General features: G+C 41.1%; 1 protein-coding gene across 1 annotated transcript; it reads left to right on the forward strand.

The window, feature by feature from the left end:
- Positions 1 to 1,644: 1,644 nt before the first annotated feature.
- Positions 1,645 to 16,262, forward strand: LOC113010578 (uncharacterized). The gene is made up of 3 exons (XM_080299191.1): positions 1,645 to 2,174; positions 10,976 to 11,085; positions 12,677 to 16,262. Exons 2-3 carry the CDS (start codon positions 11,068 to 11,070, stop codon positions 13,589 to 13,591), a joined length of 933 nt encoding a protein of 310 aa, XP_080155317.1. The 5' UTR covers positions 1,645 to 2,174; positions 10,976 to 11,067; the 3' UTR covers positions 13,592 to 16,262.
- The last annotated feature ends 1,595 nt before the right edge of the window (positions 16,263 to 17,857 follow it).

Here is a 17,857-nt window from a genome sequence, read left to right on the forward strand (position 1 = left end):
CTTGTTGTGCAAACAAGCCTGCATAACTTAATAAATATAGAATTTGAAAAATAACAAACCTAAAAAGAAACACTAGGTACGAGATACATGAGGACCTGTGATACGGTGATACTTCTGATAAACAACCATTTGACTAACATGTGAGTCTCACCTGCTCTTGTTCATCTCTGTTCTGTCCTCATTCTCCTCTCTGTTCCTCTCTCTCGCTCTTTGTGCTGACAATCATCAAATATACAGACATTTACAAACTATTCAGATAAAAACACAAACACTTTTTTAATTGTAACATCAAATCAGACTAAATGTTTATTTTTTTTAGATTGATAAATATAAAAAACATGTTTGTTAACTTTAAGAGTAAAGAGAGAAACTATCTGTATTTCTTAATTGCAAATGGCACAAAATTGTATTCAAAACTGAGCCACCCTTATGGAGCTCCACAATTCTTTTTCTGGTGTTTTGGTTGACATCTCTTGATTTTCCCATGTCAAAGAAACAGGCTCTGTGTTTTGCCTTATATGCATCCACAGGTGTGCCACCAATTTACTCACATGGACTCTACGAACCTATCAGAAGCTTCTTCAGCTCAGAATGGAATCGTCTGGAGTTTTCTTATTAATTAACAATAAACTTAGTGTACATGTACTCCTAAATTTGATGAAAGTGATAAAAAACAGAAAGCTCTGTCTCTCTTTATTCTGACATTAACTAATTCAAAATATATTTCAATATTTATCTAAAACAAAAGTTTACTCTAAATTGATGTTGTGCAGTAAAAATGTTTTATGTTTTCTCCCTAAAGTGTAAATATCTGGTTACAAATGTGAATATCCTGCTGTGTACTGAAATCCCTCTTGTTTTGCATAGAAATATACTGAACAACATACAAAGCATAATATATAAAATAACATTTACCTGAGTTTTTTCTTTGAAAGAACCCTCGAATGTCCATTCTTATGTTTCAGTACATAACTGAAACCGATTTAGTCGGGGAGGGTAAGAACTGAAAATATGAAATAAACAGATGTAAGCTAAGACTCTCTAAAAAAAATAGCATTTGTTCGGCTTTTCATTTCGCCATTTGTTGATTCACTTGAAGAGCAAGTAACGTAATATTGGTCAAGTGATCAGTTTGATATCAATCTTTCGTGATGCACCGTCATATTTACATTATTTGTACGGTACGAATGATTTGCTTTGGTACCTGGTCAAACTTAAGCTCTCCTTAGTATGGCTGGCTCCGTCTCTCCAACAGCGCACTGACGGGCAGCAGCTGCCCCGCCCCCTCGCTCAGTCGCTTAGTGCCTGAGCTTGGATCATACCAATATCAGGGGGGGATTCACGCACAGTCGTAAATTCCCACAGTGTGCACTATGTGCTTCGAATATTGTGTGTACTTTTTGTTTTATACAGTTGTCAGCCAGGCATCTAACTATGAAAAAATTACACTCCAAAAGACCCCGGGCTTCTGACAAAACAATCCGGGCTTAAGCTCAGTAAGCCACCCCCACGCTCCGCCCCTGGTTTGAAACTGAAAAATGGTTTGAAACCGAAAAAAAATGGATTGAAACCGAAAAAAAAAAATTGTAAGCGAAAACAAAAAAATTACAATTTCAATTAATTGTTTTTCACTATCAATTTTTTTTCGGTTTCAATACAAGATTTTTCAGTACATTTATTTCAGTTACAATATTTTTTTTCGGTTTCAATATTTTTTTTCGGTTCAAGGTGGCATCGTTCTGATTCCATATTGTCCTCCCCACGATGACGTTTTCATCGAGGCCAAGGAAAAGAGTTTAGGAAAAGGAGATTGGCGCTACTTTTGAAATAACACTCCACTGGGTTACGTTGTGCAGCTGAGTCACGTGACCGCACAGCAACAAATCACAGCGCAGTCAGATAAAGGGGGCGGAGCAAAGTGTGTGCAGGAGAGGAGTCGAGCAGAGAGAGCTGCTTTTCAATGAAACGGTTGTAAAGTAGTAAACTTACAGGAACATATGCCACTACCAACGTTTGGATCGATATCTGCATCGATCTGCACACCCTTGTCTCCTGGATCGTAGCTGAGATCAGCGTGAACCACGTGGGTCTCTGCTCCCTGATCTGTTTCCTGTGTTTGGAAAGACTTCCAGCTTCATCACGGAGTTTCTCTCGGTTTGTGGGCTCGTCTAAAGGTAAGCATCGAGCTAACTTTAATGTGGGTTCAGTTTATGCTGAGTTTAGCTCTGTTGAGAATAATAGATTGCTTGGTAGACATTGGAGTTAGACAGACTGTAGAGTTTGTGATTGCTTGCAACATCATAATATGGCGGTTGCTGGGGGAAAGAATACATAAAGAAAAATAGTCTTGGAATATGAACAAAAGGATGGGGTGCAGGGCAGGAGAACAACCAGCCCCCACCCCCAGGACATGAAGCCACAGGTACAAGCGTGGGGGAGCGCAACTCCAGGGTGAGAGTAGTGGAAGCTTGCTGAGAAGGAGGCCAAAGGGCTTTGGAGCGTGATGTCACAGGGGTGGGCGTGGAAAGGATTTTGGCCTGACGCGCCATTTTCTGGGGCAAAGCTCAAGTATGGGCTCAAAATGTGATCATAAATATTTTGTACTTGTAAATCAGGATTTGTATGTGTATGTGTTTACGACTGTGCGTAAATCCTAATATTGGTATGATCTGAGCTCAGGCACTAAGCAGGACGGGGCAGCTACTGCCTGCGAGTTAGTGAATGGTAAATGGCCTGTATTTAGAGAAACTGTTTTTGTTCATCTGTTTATTTTTTTATGAGCTTTGTTTGATTTGTTGAGTATCTGAGGCTGAGACCGTAAAAACATGATTGTTGGCCTGTATTTATATAGCGCTTTACTAGTCCCTAAGGACCCCAAAGCGCTTGTAGCCACAGCCACCCTGGGGCGCACTGACAGAGGCGAGGCTGCCGACATTGGCCCTCTGACCACCACCAGTAGGCAACGGGTGAAGTGTCTTGCCCAAGGACACAATGACCGAGACTTTCCAAGCCGGGGCTCGAACCGGCAACCTTCCGATTACAAGGCGAACTCCCAACTCTTGAGCCACGATCGCCCCGCAGTGACGATGTGATGGGATTTCCAGCTCTTTCAGCTCGGCTCACTAAAAAGAGCCGGCTCTTTCGGCTCCAAACCTGCTCTTCAGGTTGTTTTGTTGCTTTAATTAATTTATTATTAACAATAATATAAAATTATGCACAAAAGGAATTACTAATGTAAAAAAAGTGGTTTTATTTATATATGTTTATATATAAATATATGCGGTGGCCCCTAGAGACAAAACACGTACAAACTCCAAAACACATTTCTAGCGTTAACTGAACTTTCAAAACAGCTGCCTAGATCACTTAAATTACACAATTGAAAGCATGTGTGTATTGTTTGTGTATTTATACACAAGCACTCATATATATTCAAATAATTTAAAAAAAAGTTCATTTACCTGTTACTACCACACACCAAATCCGGTCGTTGGTACTTGCTGGCTTGTGTAGCCACTAGGTAACAAAAGCTCAACACTGCGCCCGAGCATCCTGGAGCACTTCTGTTGTGTTTTGTACGTGTTTTGGAGTTTTTACATGCTTTGTCTCTAGGGGCCACTGTAAATATACTTTTATTTATTCACTCCACACAAAATGTAATAAATAAATAATATAATACAAAAGCCAACTATTTACATTTCAACTTTTAACTATTTAAATTTTCAGCTTTTTTCCTTTTAAACAAATTTAAAGTGAAACAACACAAAACACTGCAAACCACAACACAATTAAATATAAATTAAAATATGAAAACAAAAAGAACATGCATACTCTCTGCCATTTGGGCCTGCATGAATAAACTTTCTGAATTCTTTATCATCCGCAACTGAATATAGTTTTGGATGATTACTATACCTTTCTAATGTGACGTTGATGTCCCTGGCTGTTTCCCTCCGGCTCTGTTCCTGTGTTACTGCCAGTGTAACTACTGCCCCTCCCCCCTCTTTCCAGCGCAAAGCACAAGGCTCGCGTGCGGAGTGACGCGGAAAAAAGTGCGAGAGAGAGAGAGAGAAAAAAACGGGCTCCCAATAAGGAGCCGGCTCGCGTCATTCACTCCAAAGAGCCGGCTCTAAGAGCCGTTTCGTTCGCGACCGACACATCACTACTGCAAGTGCGCTGTTGGAGAAACAGAGCTAGGCAGACAGAGGAGAACTGAAGATTGACCAGGTACTAGAGCAGGGCGATATGGCCAAAAATATTTATCACGATATATATTTGAAAATTTGCGATAACAATATAACTCACGATATAATTGATGCGAGACAAAATACAACTCCACAACATTACTAGCGCAAAAAGACAACCTTTAAATATAATATATAAAAATATAATAATAACTTTTTAGGTATATGTACAAGTAGCGGTAATTACAAGTACGAAACATGTACTGTGCTTCATAAATGAGTAACAAATGTAGTACATAACGATAACCTACAGCACACCAGAAAAATAGATTCAGACTACCTTTTAGGCTCAGGTGCAGTGACACGGCTTTAACAAGAAGAAAAGTCAGTCATTCACCACCATCTTCCTGCGCACTAAAACCACCAAAGTCCTCTTCTCCAGTGTCGGATAGGAACAGGCTCAGAATGGCTACGTCATCCACTCTCAGCTTCTTTCCTTCATTGTCACTTACAAAACCAAAGAAATCCTCGTTGTCAGTGTCGGAATCGAACACCCTCAGAAGGGTCGTGGCAGTGTCCTCCTCTCCATCATGCAGCAGTCCAGCCCTTCGACATCCGTTGGTGATCATGGATGTTTTCACACTTTTCCACACTGTCAGATTCCAACGGTGGAGTTGAGCATACAGTGGGGCAAAAAAGTATTTATTCAGCCACCGATTGTGCAAGTTCCCCCACCTAAAATGATGACAGAGGTCAGTAATTTGCACCAGAGGTACACTTCAACTGTGAGAGACAGAATGTGAAAAAAAAAAAAATCCATGAATTCACATGGTAGGATTTGTAAAGAATTTATTCGTAAATCAGGGTGGAAAATAAGTATTTGGTCAATAACAAAAATACAACTCAATACTTTGTAACATAACCTTTGTTGGCAATAACAGAGGTCAAACGTTTACTATAGGTCTTTAGTGGGCAGGGATAGCTCAGTAGGTAGAGTGGTGGCCCCATGATCGGAAGGTCGGGGGTTCGATTCCCGTGAACAGCTACCCTGAGGTACCCCTGAGCAAGGTACCGTTCCTACACACTGCTCCCCGGGTGCCCAGTGGCTGCCCACTGCTTCACTGAGTGAATGGGTTAAATGCAGAGAGGGATTTTCCCCACGGGGACCAATAAAGTACACTTTCTTCTTCTACCAGGTTTGCACACACAGTAGCTGGTATTTTGGCCCATTCCTCCATGCAGATCTTCTCGAGAGCAGTGATGTTTTGGGGCTGTCGCCGAGCAACACGGACTTTCAACTCCCGCCACAGATTTTCTATGGGGTTTAGGTCTGGAGACTGGCTAGGCCACTCCAGGACTTTCAAATGCTTCTTACGGAGCCACTCCTTTGTTGCCCGGGCGGTGTGTTTTGGATCATTGTCATGTTGGAAGACTCAGCCTCGTTTCATCTTCAAAGTTCTCACTGATGGAAGGAGGTTTTGGCTCAAAATCTCACGATACATGGCCCCATTCATTCTGTCCTTAACACGGATCAGCCGTCCTGTCCCCTTGGCAGAAAAACAGCCCCATAGCATGATGTTTCCACCCCCATGCTTCACAGTAGGTATGGTGTTCTTGGGATGCAACTCAGTATTCTTCTTCCTCCAAACACGACGAGTTGAGTTTATACCAAAAAGTTCTACTTTGGTTTCATCTGACCACATGACATTCTCCCAATCCTCTGCTGTATCATCCATGTGCTCTCTGGCAAACTTCAGACAGGCCTGGACATGCACTGGCTTCAGCAGCGGAACACGTCTGGCACTGCGGGATTTGATTCCCTGCCGTTGTAGTGACCTTTGTTACTTTGGTCCCAGCTCTCTGCAGGTCATTCATCAGGTCCCCCCATGTGGTTCTGGGATCTTTGCTCACCGTTCTCATGATCATTTTGACCCCACGGGATGAGATCTTGTGTGGAGCCCCAGATCGTGGGAGATTATCAGTGGTCTTGTATGTCTTCCATTTTCTGATGATTGCTCCCACAGTTGATTTTTTCACACCAAGCTGCTTGCCTATTGTAGATTCACTCTTCCCAGTCTGGTGCAGGTCTACAATACTTTTCCTGGTGTCCTTCGAAAGCTCTTTGGTCTTGGCCATGGCGGAGTTTGGAGTCTGACTGTTTGAGGCTGTGGACAGGTGTCTTTTATACAGATGATGAGTTCAAACAGGTGCCATTCATACAGGTAACGAGTGGGGGACAGAAAAGCGTCTTACAGAAGACGTTACAGGTCTGTGAAAGCCAGAGATTTTCCATGTTTGAGGTGACCAAATACTTATTTTCCACCCTAATTTACGAATAAATTCTTTACAAATCCTACCATGTGAATTCATGGATTTTTTTTTCACATTCTGTCTCTCACAGTTGAAATTCAAATTCAAATTCAAATTTTTATTTGTCACATACACAGTCATACACAGTACGATATGTAGTGAAATGCTTGGACAACTGCTCGTGACCTAAAGAAAACAAAAAAGGAAAAGGCTATGAATAAGATAGGAAATAAATATGAAAAATTAAAAAGGGTAAATTTAACTAGGAAGGAATAAAATATAAATTAAGGTTAAAAATGAAATAAAATGAAATAAGTGTACCTCTGGTGCAAATTAATGACCTCTGTCATCATTTTAAGTGGGGGAACTTGCACAATCGGTGGCTGACTAAATACTTTTTTGCCCCACTGTAAGGTGCCCTTTAAAACTCAGCAAATTTTGTATAACTCAAAATTACTCATAACCTGTGAGCTTGTTAAATATTTACTTGTTTGTTCTATAAACCTTGTGATGTACAACAACTATAAATGCAAACATATTGGATTAATCTCTACATTAAGCAAGCAAGATTAACAGATGAGTCCCTTAGTTGCAATTTCCACATTTAACCACTTCTCACACCACCTTAACTTCACTTTGTGGTAGAGCTTCTCCTGATTTTAAACGTGAAAATTAGCGCTTTAACTCAGTCTAACCACCGTTGCTTGTTAATGCTGTGCAGATATGCGTTATGCACTCTGCTTATCTGACGTGATGCACCGGATCCGCGTCGTTTCGTCATCCGCGGCGATCCTGTCCTCTCCTACCCGTGTTGAGCAGGCGAGTTCTCACTGTAGCTCTCTTCACAACAACACAGACACAGGTCGGTTCTTTGAAACGGGTGTTTATTACTTGGGCCTTCTCTCCTCAGCTTCACCATCACCAGTACGCCGATACGCCATTACGCCGTGAGAACTGGTCACGAGCGAACAGTACAAACCAATTAGCAACTTTACAGTACACATATTAAGTCCAAACACAAATAAAACATTTCTCAAATGACAAATACCTCGTTGGCTGCTTGTCCTGAAAAGAGGTCCTTAAGTCCTTGTATTGCCCTTTCTTTTAGTAAACCTTTAGCTTAAAATCGCTTCATGAGAGACATCTGCTCCCTCGCAGTCCATGAAAAGTCTCGTGTGCTCTCGTTAAGGGTATTCTCACGAGACACTCTTACACCTTACACATGTACATTTCAAAAAAGACATTTAAACACGAACTATATATATTCATGAAATTATGTAACTTATTATAAATCAGTCATCTACATCATGAAATCCACACAGAACATTTTAACAGCATTTACAAGTATAGAGCGTCCCCGCCTAAAGCTCGGATTCCTTTACTTATATATTTTTTTAAAAAGTCTTATTGGCATCAAAACTGCATTTTTAAAGAGTGATCTGCCCAACGGCATAGAAATGACATAAATGTAACCATAAAGACATTTTTAAGTGGCCAAAAAGGACTGAGTTAATGCAGGTACAACTAAAGTCATAAATATACTTAGAACACTGGTAATATTTGTCTTTTATAAAAATATTAGTTCTACAGTACTATACTACAGTCTGTAAGTACTTATACCACATAGGTAAACACATTACACATAAAAAAAACATGTGGAAACATTGTTTTGGTGGAGGATGAGTTAACTTCTCTGCTGCCACCTGTTGGATCTTTACTCACACTGCCTCTCACACAGGTAACATTCTTAAATACATACACATTTTTTATAATAGAGAAGAAGAAAATAAAATTAGATCTGTTAAAACTTTTTAAATGTTAAATTGTGATGAATAATGAGAAAAGAAAACATAACTGAAGGTCTAAGTACACTGTAGAGAATTAATCTATAGAATTTACCCAATAAATCTGAGGTAACAATTCACATTGACTTTTTTGGGATAGATTTAATTCAATATATTGAATGAAAGCAAACGGAACACGTCTGCTTAGTGTTCCCTCGTCTCAGGTTTCCAGTCCTGTGCAGCTTCCTTGACTAACACTCCTGTATACAGGTAATCAGAATCAGAATACTTTATTAATCCCTGGGGGAAATTATTTTTTGTTACAGTGCTCCATTTTAAACCAACATTAAGACAAGACAGACAATACACTAACTAAGAATAGTACAATATATACATATATACACATACATACGTCACTCATAAATAAATAGTTGGAAAAGAAAAGAAAAGAAACATGTGTAGTTGTAGCAAACAGTGTGTTAAGTGGATGCGTTGTACAGGGAGATGGCCACAGGCAGGAATGATTTCCTGTGTCGTTCAGTGGTGCTTTTCGGTAATCTCAGTCTCTCACTGAACGTGCTCCTGTGACTGACCAGCATGTCATGGAGTGGGTGGGAGGTGTTATCCAACATAGTCTTTATCTTGGACAGCATCCGCCTCTCCGACACCACCTTGAGGGTGTCAACACTGACCCCCTGGATTGAAACAGGGGTCAAGTGTTTCCTGGTCTTCCTGAAGTCCACGATCAGTTCCTTGGTCTTTGCCACGTTGAGCTGCAGATGATTCTGCTCACACCACGTGACAAAGGAGTCGACCACAGCCCGGTACTCTGTCTCATCATCCCTGCTGATGCATCCAACCACCGCAGAGTCATCAGAAAACTTCTGAAGATGGCAGGTCTCTGTGCAGTGGCTGAAGTCTGTGGTGTAGAGGGTGAAGAGGAAGGGGGAGAGGACAGTCCCCTGTGGTGCCCCTGTGTTGCTGATCACCTTGTCAGACACACACTGTGGGAGACGTACATATTGTGGTCTTCCTGTCAGGTAATCCAGGACACCAGAGAAGCTCTTTGGTCTTGGCCATGGCGGAGTTTGGAGTCTGACTGTTTGAGGCTGTGGACAGGTGTCTTTTATACAGATGATGAGTTCAAACAGGTGCCATTCATACAGGTAACGAGTGGGGGACAGAAAAGCGTCTTACAGAAGACGTTACAGGTCTGTGAGAGCCAGACATTTTCCATGTTTGAGGTGACCAAATACTTATTTTCCACCCTGATTTACGAATAAATTCTTTACAAATCCTACCATGTGAATTCATGGATTTATTTTTCACATTCTGTCTCACACAGTTGAAGTGTACCTCTGGTGCAAATTACTGACCTCTGCCATCATTTTAAATGGGGGAACTTGCACAATCGGTGGCTGACTACCGTATTTTCACGACCATAAGACGCACTGTGCTAAAAGGCGCAGTCTCAGTTATGTGTGCCATTACTGTATTTAACACACACATAAGGCGCACTGGATCATAGGGCGCATACAAGTACCGTATGCGTATTTAAAAATAAAGCGGGAGCAAACCTGAGTTCGGTACCTTACTCACATTTTTATTACCAGTAATCGTCATCATCAACAACACACAAGCATACAAGTGTGCGTATTTAAAAATAAAGCAGGAGCAAAACAAAGTTTGGTACTCACATTTTTATCATCAATCAAACCCATCGAAGTCCTCATCCTCTGTGTCTGAATTGAACAGCTGCGCTAAATCTCCATCAAACATGCCAGGTTTACTTTCCGTGCCGTGCGGCTCCTCGGAAATGATGCCGGCTTTTGCGAAAGCTCGAACAACAGTGCCAGCAGCCATCTTAGCCCAAGCATCTACAATCCATTGGCAAATTGTGGCGTAACTCGCCCGGCGCTGCCTTCCACTCTTGGTGAAACTGTGGTCTCCATCGGTCATCCATCGCTGGATGTGTTTGTCGCCGATGTGTTTGCTGCAGTAGGAGCGGACGATGGCCAGCTTTTCCTTATAATCCGCTGGAAGTTGCTGCGCTACCGTAGTCCTGGTCCAGATGGAAAAATGGCACCGTTTCATAAAAAGTGAAAGTGAAACTGCTTTTAGCCGAATGGTGACCGTCGAAAAGCTTCTCCCGCTCGTTCTTTGCTCGATGATCGCCTTATGTCCGCGGAAACTCAGCTGCATATTCTTGACCTGTCGGAGCTTGTTTTCCAGCTTCCTCCACTTGCGACCCATCGATTCATTAATCTTAAATTCTCTCGCCGCTGCTCGATTTCCATGTTCCTCCGCGTAGCTGATGGCCTTCAGTTTAAACTGTGCTTCATAAGCGTGTCTCTTTGCCATTTTCAGGGTTGTTAAAACAACGGTGTCCTGCATAACGCACATGCCTGTTCTTTTATACAGGTATGTGCAATAAAGTCAACGCACACACTTCACCCTTTAGCGTTCTCATGGTGTTCTCTACTACGTCCTCCTTACAACACAAAGGGCGCACTGCGCTATAGGGCGCGCTGTACTTTTTGAAGAAAATCTAAGACTTTTAAGTGCGCCTTATGGTCGTGAAAATACGGTAAATACTTTTTTGCCCCACTGTATTTGTGTACATGACAGCATTGCTGTCCAGCATTGTGTTTATCAAAACTCTTTTTACAAATCCTGCTGTGTGTGTGTGTCCCCCAGGTGATTAACAGGAGGAGAAGAGTCTGGTGGTGCAACGGAGGAACAATTTCATCCATTTGGACTCAGCTCAGCCACTACAGAGGAAACAATCAATGACTTCAACACAAAAGGTGAGAAAAATATCACAGTTACAATTAGGGATGCACCGATACTGGTATTGGGTATCGGGGCCGATACTGTAAAATGTGTGTGTACTCATACTTGTAAAAGTTAAGCGATACCATGAACCGATAATAATATAGCCCGGATGGGAATTTGGGAGTAGATACTCATAATTCCCATGGACTTAAACGCCACGGTAACATAAGGTGTTCACAGTTGATGTTATGTGATGTAACTGTACCCAGAATGTAATTTGCCCTGTAATATGTCACAAGGTAAATACAGGTAATTAGAGCAATCAAACTGTTATGTTAATCATAAAGTATTATTTTATGGTATGTAACTCTGAATGGAGTTTAAATATTGTTCAGAGTTCTAATTTTCTGGAGGCCCGTGAAGGTAGCATAAAATGGGACCTGTGTATCTGTTGCAATGGAGGAGGAGAAGAGAACGGCATAGAGAGATGCACGAGGTTAGCTGAACCAAAGTGAGAGACTGGGCTAGTTTTACTGAGGTTAACTAGCACAAAAGAGTGTGTGACTAGAAAGCTAACCGTGTGAGAGCTTCGCAACAGAGTGTGGGTGAAGTGACTTTTTGTTTCAACGGTCGCACCACCGTGGAGTGGATTTAGTGTGGGACTGGTGAACGGTGACCTACCGAGCAACGGAACTGTAAGTCAGACTTTTGTGCTCTTACTGGGGAGAAGAGGATTTTTCTCCATCATCTGGCGTGAGCAGAAACAGGCCTGCAACAAGTGTGAATGTGAGTGTGTGTGAGGCCCATGTGTGAATATTGTGTGTTTAGTGGATTTATATAACGTGTTTTGGAGTGTATATTAGTGAGTCACTTACCAAAAGGTGATAACATAAGTTGGGTTGTGTAATATAATTTGAAAGGGAATTATTTCATTTATACAGTACAGTGTATTTCATTTGGTTAAGGAATTGGAATATTATTTGAGTTTAAAAAAGGGAAGTGTTGTGATGTGTTCAGTAAACGTTTCGTTTGTGTTAAAGAGTTGTCTGGGGTCGTTTCTTTACTACTGGTTAAGTTTAACTTGTGTGTGGTTGAAGTATCGGTTTTTGTACTCAATATCTGCAAGTACTCAGATCCAAGTATCGGTATCGTATCGGTTTGGAAAAATGGGTATCGTTGCATCCCTAGTTACAATATTGCTCCAACTGTGTGCACAGCTGGTGTGTTTTTAAAAACATGTTAACAGCAGCTTTATCTTTTGCATCCTGGGCTCCTCCATATATACAGAATCTACATTCACAACCGAAAACCACAGAAGTTACAAGAAAATACAAAGATCATATTTTATAAGCACACCTTGAAACAACAATATCATCAGTTGAACTTGAAATTTCTTATGCGTAAAGGATTTTCTCTGCTGATCAATATTTCTTCAATAATGTCATTTTCATTACAACTCTCATTGTAGCATATCATTGTAATGTGATACTGTCACCAGAAGGTGGTGGAAACACACCAACAATGTGTTTGTTGACATGTTTGATTCCACTAATGGAGGGAGTTTCAGTTTGTTCCACGACTGCATTTCACTCACTGCCTCTGTTTGTATCTCTGTCACTGCAGGACCAACATGGAGCGAGAAGTCAGCGCTCTCAGGAGGCCGACAAACCTCACAGAAGAAAAGGAGAGAAAACCTACAGCTGTGATGAGTGTGGGAAGTATTTTACCCAGGCTGGAGACTTAAAAAGACACCAACTCATCCACAGTGGAGTTAAACCTTACAGCTGTTACTTGTGTGGAAAGTCTTTTACCGGGGGTGGAAACTTAAAAAGACACCAACTCATCCACACTGGAGTTAAACCTTACAGCTGTGACTTCTGTGGAAAGTCTTTTACCCAGGCTGGAGACTTAAAAAGACACCAAGTCATCCACAGTGGAGTTAAACCTTACAGCTGTGACTCGTGTGGAAAGTCTTTTACCCTGGCTGGACACTTGAAAAAACACCAACTCATCCACAGTGGAGTTAAACCTTACAGCTGTGACTTCTGTGGAAAGTCTTTTACCCAGGCTGTAAGCTTAAAAAGACACCAACTCATCCACAGTGGAGTTAACCCGTACAGCTGTGACTTGTGTGGAAAGTCTTTTACCGGGGGTGGAAACTTAAAAAGACACCAACTCATCCACAGTGGATTTAAACCTTACAGCTGTGAGTTGTGTGGAAAGTCTTTTACCCAGTCTGTAAACTTAAAAACACACCAACTCATCCACAGTGGAGTTAAAGCGTACAGCTGTGACTTGTGTGGAAAGTCTTTTACCGACGGTGGAAACTTAAAAAGACACCAACTCATCCACAGTGGATTTAAACCTTACAACTGTGAGTTGTGTGGAAAGTCTTTTACCCAGGCTGGAAGCTTAAAAAAACACCAACTCATCCACAGTGGATTTAAAGGACACAACTGTGAGTTGTGTGGTAAGGCTTTTGCTCTAAATAGCGACTTACACAGGCATCTAGTTACCCACTCTGGAATTAAGGCGTAGAGCTGCGACTTTTGTGGAAAAAGTTTCAGTGACAAACAGTACCAGAATATTCACCTACGGATTCACACTGGAATTGATGTTTCCTGCTGTGATCAGTGTGGGAAACTGTTTGCAACAGATGCACAGTTACAACAACACACTGAGGAGAGACCTTATAAATGTGACCTGTGTGAGAAGACTTTTAAAGCTCCAAATCAGCTGAAAAGCCACCAACAGATCCACACCAGAAAGTAACTCTAGAAGTGCAGTTACTGTGAGGATGTATTGATTTTTTATCTTGTAATTTTAACCTGATTGTTTGGAACAAATATGATCAGTAAACTTATGGAGTTATACTGAATGAACTGTTTGTAAAAATGACGACTTATTTTCACTCAGTAAGCTGAGTGTTGTAATGTAAACAGTAAAATGTAATTGGACGTTGGCAGAGATGCTCTTTGTTTCAGGCGACGTTCAGGATAAAAACATTGAAGGTATTCCCTGATTTACAATGTCTTTGTTTAGGAGTGGAGCAAAGAACATGGGAAAGCGTTTCTCTTTGACCTTTGTGGAAAAACCTCCAATCACGAACGGGACCTAAAAGCACATCAACGTGTGCCAAAATGAACTACTGCAAAGAATGTGGGAGAGGCTTCCACACACCAAATACTATAAAAATACATGACCTCTTCCACAGTGTGGTCAAAAAGCACATCTGTGACCAGTGTGGGTCATCCTTCACCACTGCAGGAGGGAGACCATACAAGTGCAGACACTGTGACAAAAGCTTCTCACAATCAGGTCATAGTAACAAACATGAACGTACACACATGGAAGTGAACTTCAGCTGTGACCAGTGTGACAAGAGCTTCAGGAATCTCAGTTCATACTCCGAACACAAACGATTTCACACTGTAAATAAACTGTTTCACTGTTACCAATGTGCAAAAACCTTCACTTCATTATCTGCTCTGTGCAAACACCAGCCTGATCATGCAGGACTGAAATCACTGGATCACAATGAATCTGAAGAGAGAGAAAGATCCTCTTCTGGTTTCAGGCTCAGACTTAAAAACCTTGAGATCAGGCTCCACAGAGTTCAGATGGAATCTCCTGTAAAGAGTGTCAGCTGATGCCACACTTGGATCTGATGAGGTAGCTCTGATTTCTGGAGCTGCAGTGAATAATTCTGAATGTTACATTTAGGAAGCTGCATGTATAGATATGCATATGCAATTTCAATCCTTCATTCATATTTAATCTGTTGCTGAGGTAAAATCTTCTCTTAAATCATTTTCTCCCAAACTACAAATATTTTCACAGCAGTTTCTCTTAAAACCTCACAAATGAACTAAATCTGTACACCAGCTTTGAAAAAACACCTGCCGTGACTTTATGTCCAGAAAAAAAAGAAACTCAAGCTGAACTGGTTTTGGGCTGTACTTCCATGTAATACCAGTTTGTACCAGAAGATGAACCAGTGAGGCTGTGTAACCTTTATTCAATTAAGCAAAGAACACAATCTTATTCACAGTGGCAGCAAAGAAATGTTGAAAGTTAAAAACAGCAGCACACATCAGAACCATTTTAAAGATCACAGGTGACTACTTTTACTTACCGTATTTCCTGGACTACAAAGCGCACCTGAATATTAGCTGCACAAGCTAAAATCAGGGGAAAATCCTGTTTTGTACATACATTAGCCGCACCTGACTAAAAGCCGCAGGTGTTTCAATGTTGACTTATCATATGTAAGAGAATATGCACAAAGGGAATTGTCAGGAACGGCTTTAACAAGAAGAAAAGTCAGTCATTCACCACCATCTTCCTGCGCACTAAAACCACCAAAGTCCTCTTCTCCAGTGTCGGAAACGAACAGGCTCAGGATGGCTTCATCATCCACTCTCAGCTCCTTTCCTTCGTTGTCACTTTCAAAACTAAACAAATCCTCGTTGTCAGTGTCGGAGTCGAACACCCTCAGAAGGGCCGTGGTGTCCTCCTCTCCATCATGCAGCAGTCCAGCCCTTCGAAATCCGTTGGTGATCATGGATGTTTTCACACTTTTCCACGCTGTCAGATTCCACCGGTGGAGTTGAGCATAACTTGCTTTTCGCAAGTTTATTGCCGCACATCACCCACGACTCCCGCTGAACGTGTAGCGCTACTTTGAAGTTTGTTTTTCACGCTACTTGTACGGCACTATGTTGCCTGGCGGATGGACATGTGACCAACATACCACTCTTGAACCTGATACTGTGTGTCTGATCACATGCCCTTCCGCCAGGCAACTTAGTGCCCGTACAACAGCGGAACAAACAAAACAAATCGTCTTACGATATGACAAAAATCATGGATAATCCATAGAAAAGCCGCACCTGACTAAAAGCCGCAGGGTTCAAAGCTTGTGCAAAAAGTAGCGGCTTATAGCCCGACAATAACAGTAATTCTAATTCTGTTAAACCTCTATTTTTTGCTCCTCCTTTCACTTTAGTGTATTTAGTCCTTGAAGTCCACATATTGTTTTTTTTAATGAATTTTGATCCACATGTTCTGCAGCTGTTTTCTTGTTGATTTGAAGTTTGTATTATGAAATCCTGATACTGTTAAAGTGTTAGTTATATTTGATGAAGTCTGTGTAGAGTTTATCTTATTAAACAGTTTGGTGTGGAAAAATAAAGAAATGGTCTCAGAACAAGTAGTTTGACCCATTATTTCCGATTCAAACTAATTTAACTGTTTTCAGTGGTTCATGTGGAGGTTTATCACAGGAGGCGACTTGGCTGTTCTCAACTCACACTGAAGAAGGATCCTGCAGCTCATTAAAAACTCTAAAAATGATCTTGAAGGAAAATATGTTTGATTTTTCTTAAAAACATGCTGTTGGCATGAAGCTTTGAGACAGTGTTTTTAAGAGTCATTGTAGTTAACATCTCACACATTCCAATAAAGCAGATGTTCCTGCATTGCAACAGCGGTTTGCAGTTGCAATGCAGGATCGTGCTGCTGCTCGTCTACAGGACTCTCATGGAGCACCACTTTGAAACTTTGTAACTCTCTCTGCAAAATACAATATATAAAGACCAATGCTGGGCAATTAATTATATAGTTACTTCTTCAAAAAAGTTACTGAGTATTGCAAACAACAAAGATTTTTGCAGCTGTTTACCTAAAAATGCTGCTAAGGGATTTTTTTTAAACAAACATTTCAAACTATTTACAGAACAATCAGGTGTTCTGCATCAAATCTGATGCCACACAAATTATTTGTGCCTCTCCAAAAAATAATTTCTGTCCACTATGAGATAAAGGAGAACATCAAAAGCCTGATACCTGCAGGCCTGACAACAGATGTATCACTCCTGTAACATTTAGCAGCCGCCTCATTGTTCTGACACACACAACAAAACTATTGACTACACTACACACTAACTATACAAGATTTGCGCTAAACGTTGCAAATCTCTCACATCTCAAAACACTGCCGTCACTCCTAAATTTTCCTCTTCTTAACAACTTCCATTTCTTAACAACCAAATGCCATGTTTTGATTGGTCGGCATGGTACATTTTTTGACCAATGGGAAAGGGTGGGGTGTTTTGGTTTTGTCTTTGCTCACAGGCGGAGAGTGCTTTATAACGTTTTCTTTATAAAATGCAGTTTTTACCATTTCTTCCCCCAGTAAATATAAACAACAATATTCTGGAAGAAAACCAAACATTGGATTTTTTTTTAATCACAACTCTGTTTTTTATGTGGCCTATCAACACAATTTGAAAACTGGTATAAAGTCCACTCTTTTTACGTCACTTGTTCCATCTGTCCTGCTCACATGTCCAATGGTTGTACACGTTGTCATTAACGTGGCTTCATTCCACATTAGTCACACCACTTTGCTCGCTAAAACACCGGTTTCACTTAAAAAAAAAAAAAAAAAACACCGGTTTCGGCACATAAGGACGCTGTCATAGCCTGTCAACGACGTTGATTAGCTGCGCATATACGAATTTCAGTCACGTGATTGGCTGGACTATGGGATGAGGTGCCATTGTTCTAATCCCATACTGGAGCAGCCAGTCACTTACTGACTAACACTGCAAAACAGAATTGTTAACGTATTTACTCTAATTTTATTATTTACTAGAATTTTATTTTATGTGCAACACGGATTTTTTCTGCACAGAGACCGTGCCAGCAGTGCGCAATTGAGCACACGCGCAGTTTAGAGGGAACATTGGTGATGATTATCAGAAAGTGAACAAGGTCTCATGGTTTGATGCTTGTCCAATG

The sequence above is a fragment of the Astatotilapia calliptera genome, chromosome 3 (assembly GCF_964374335.1).
Source record: "Astatotilapia calliptera chromosome 3, fAstCal68.1, whole genome shotgun sequence".
In the NCBI taxonomy this organism is placed as follows: Eukaryota; Metazoa; Chordata; class Actinopteri; order Cichliformes; family Cichlidae; genus Astatotilapia; species Astatotilapia calliptera.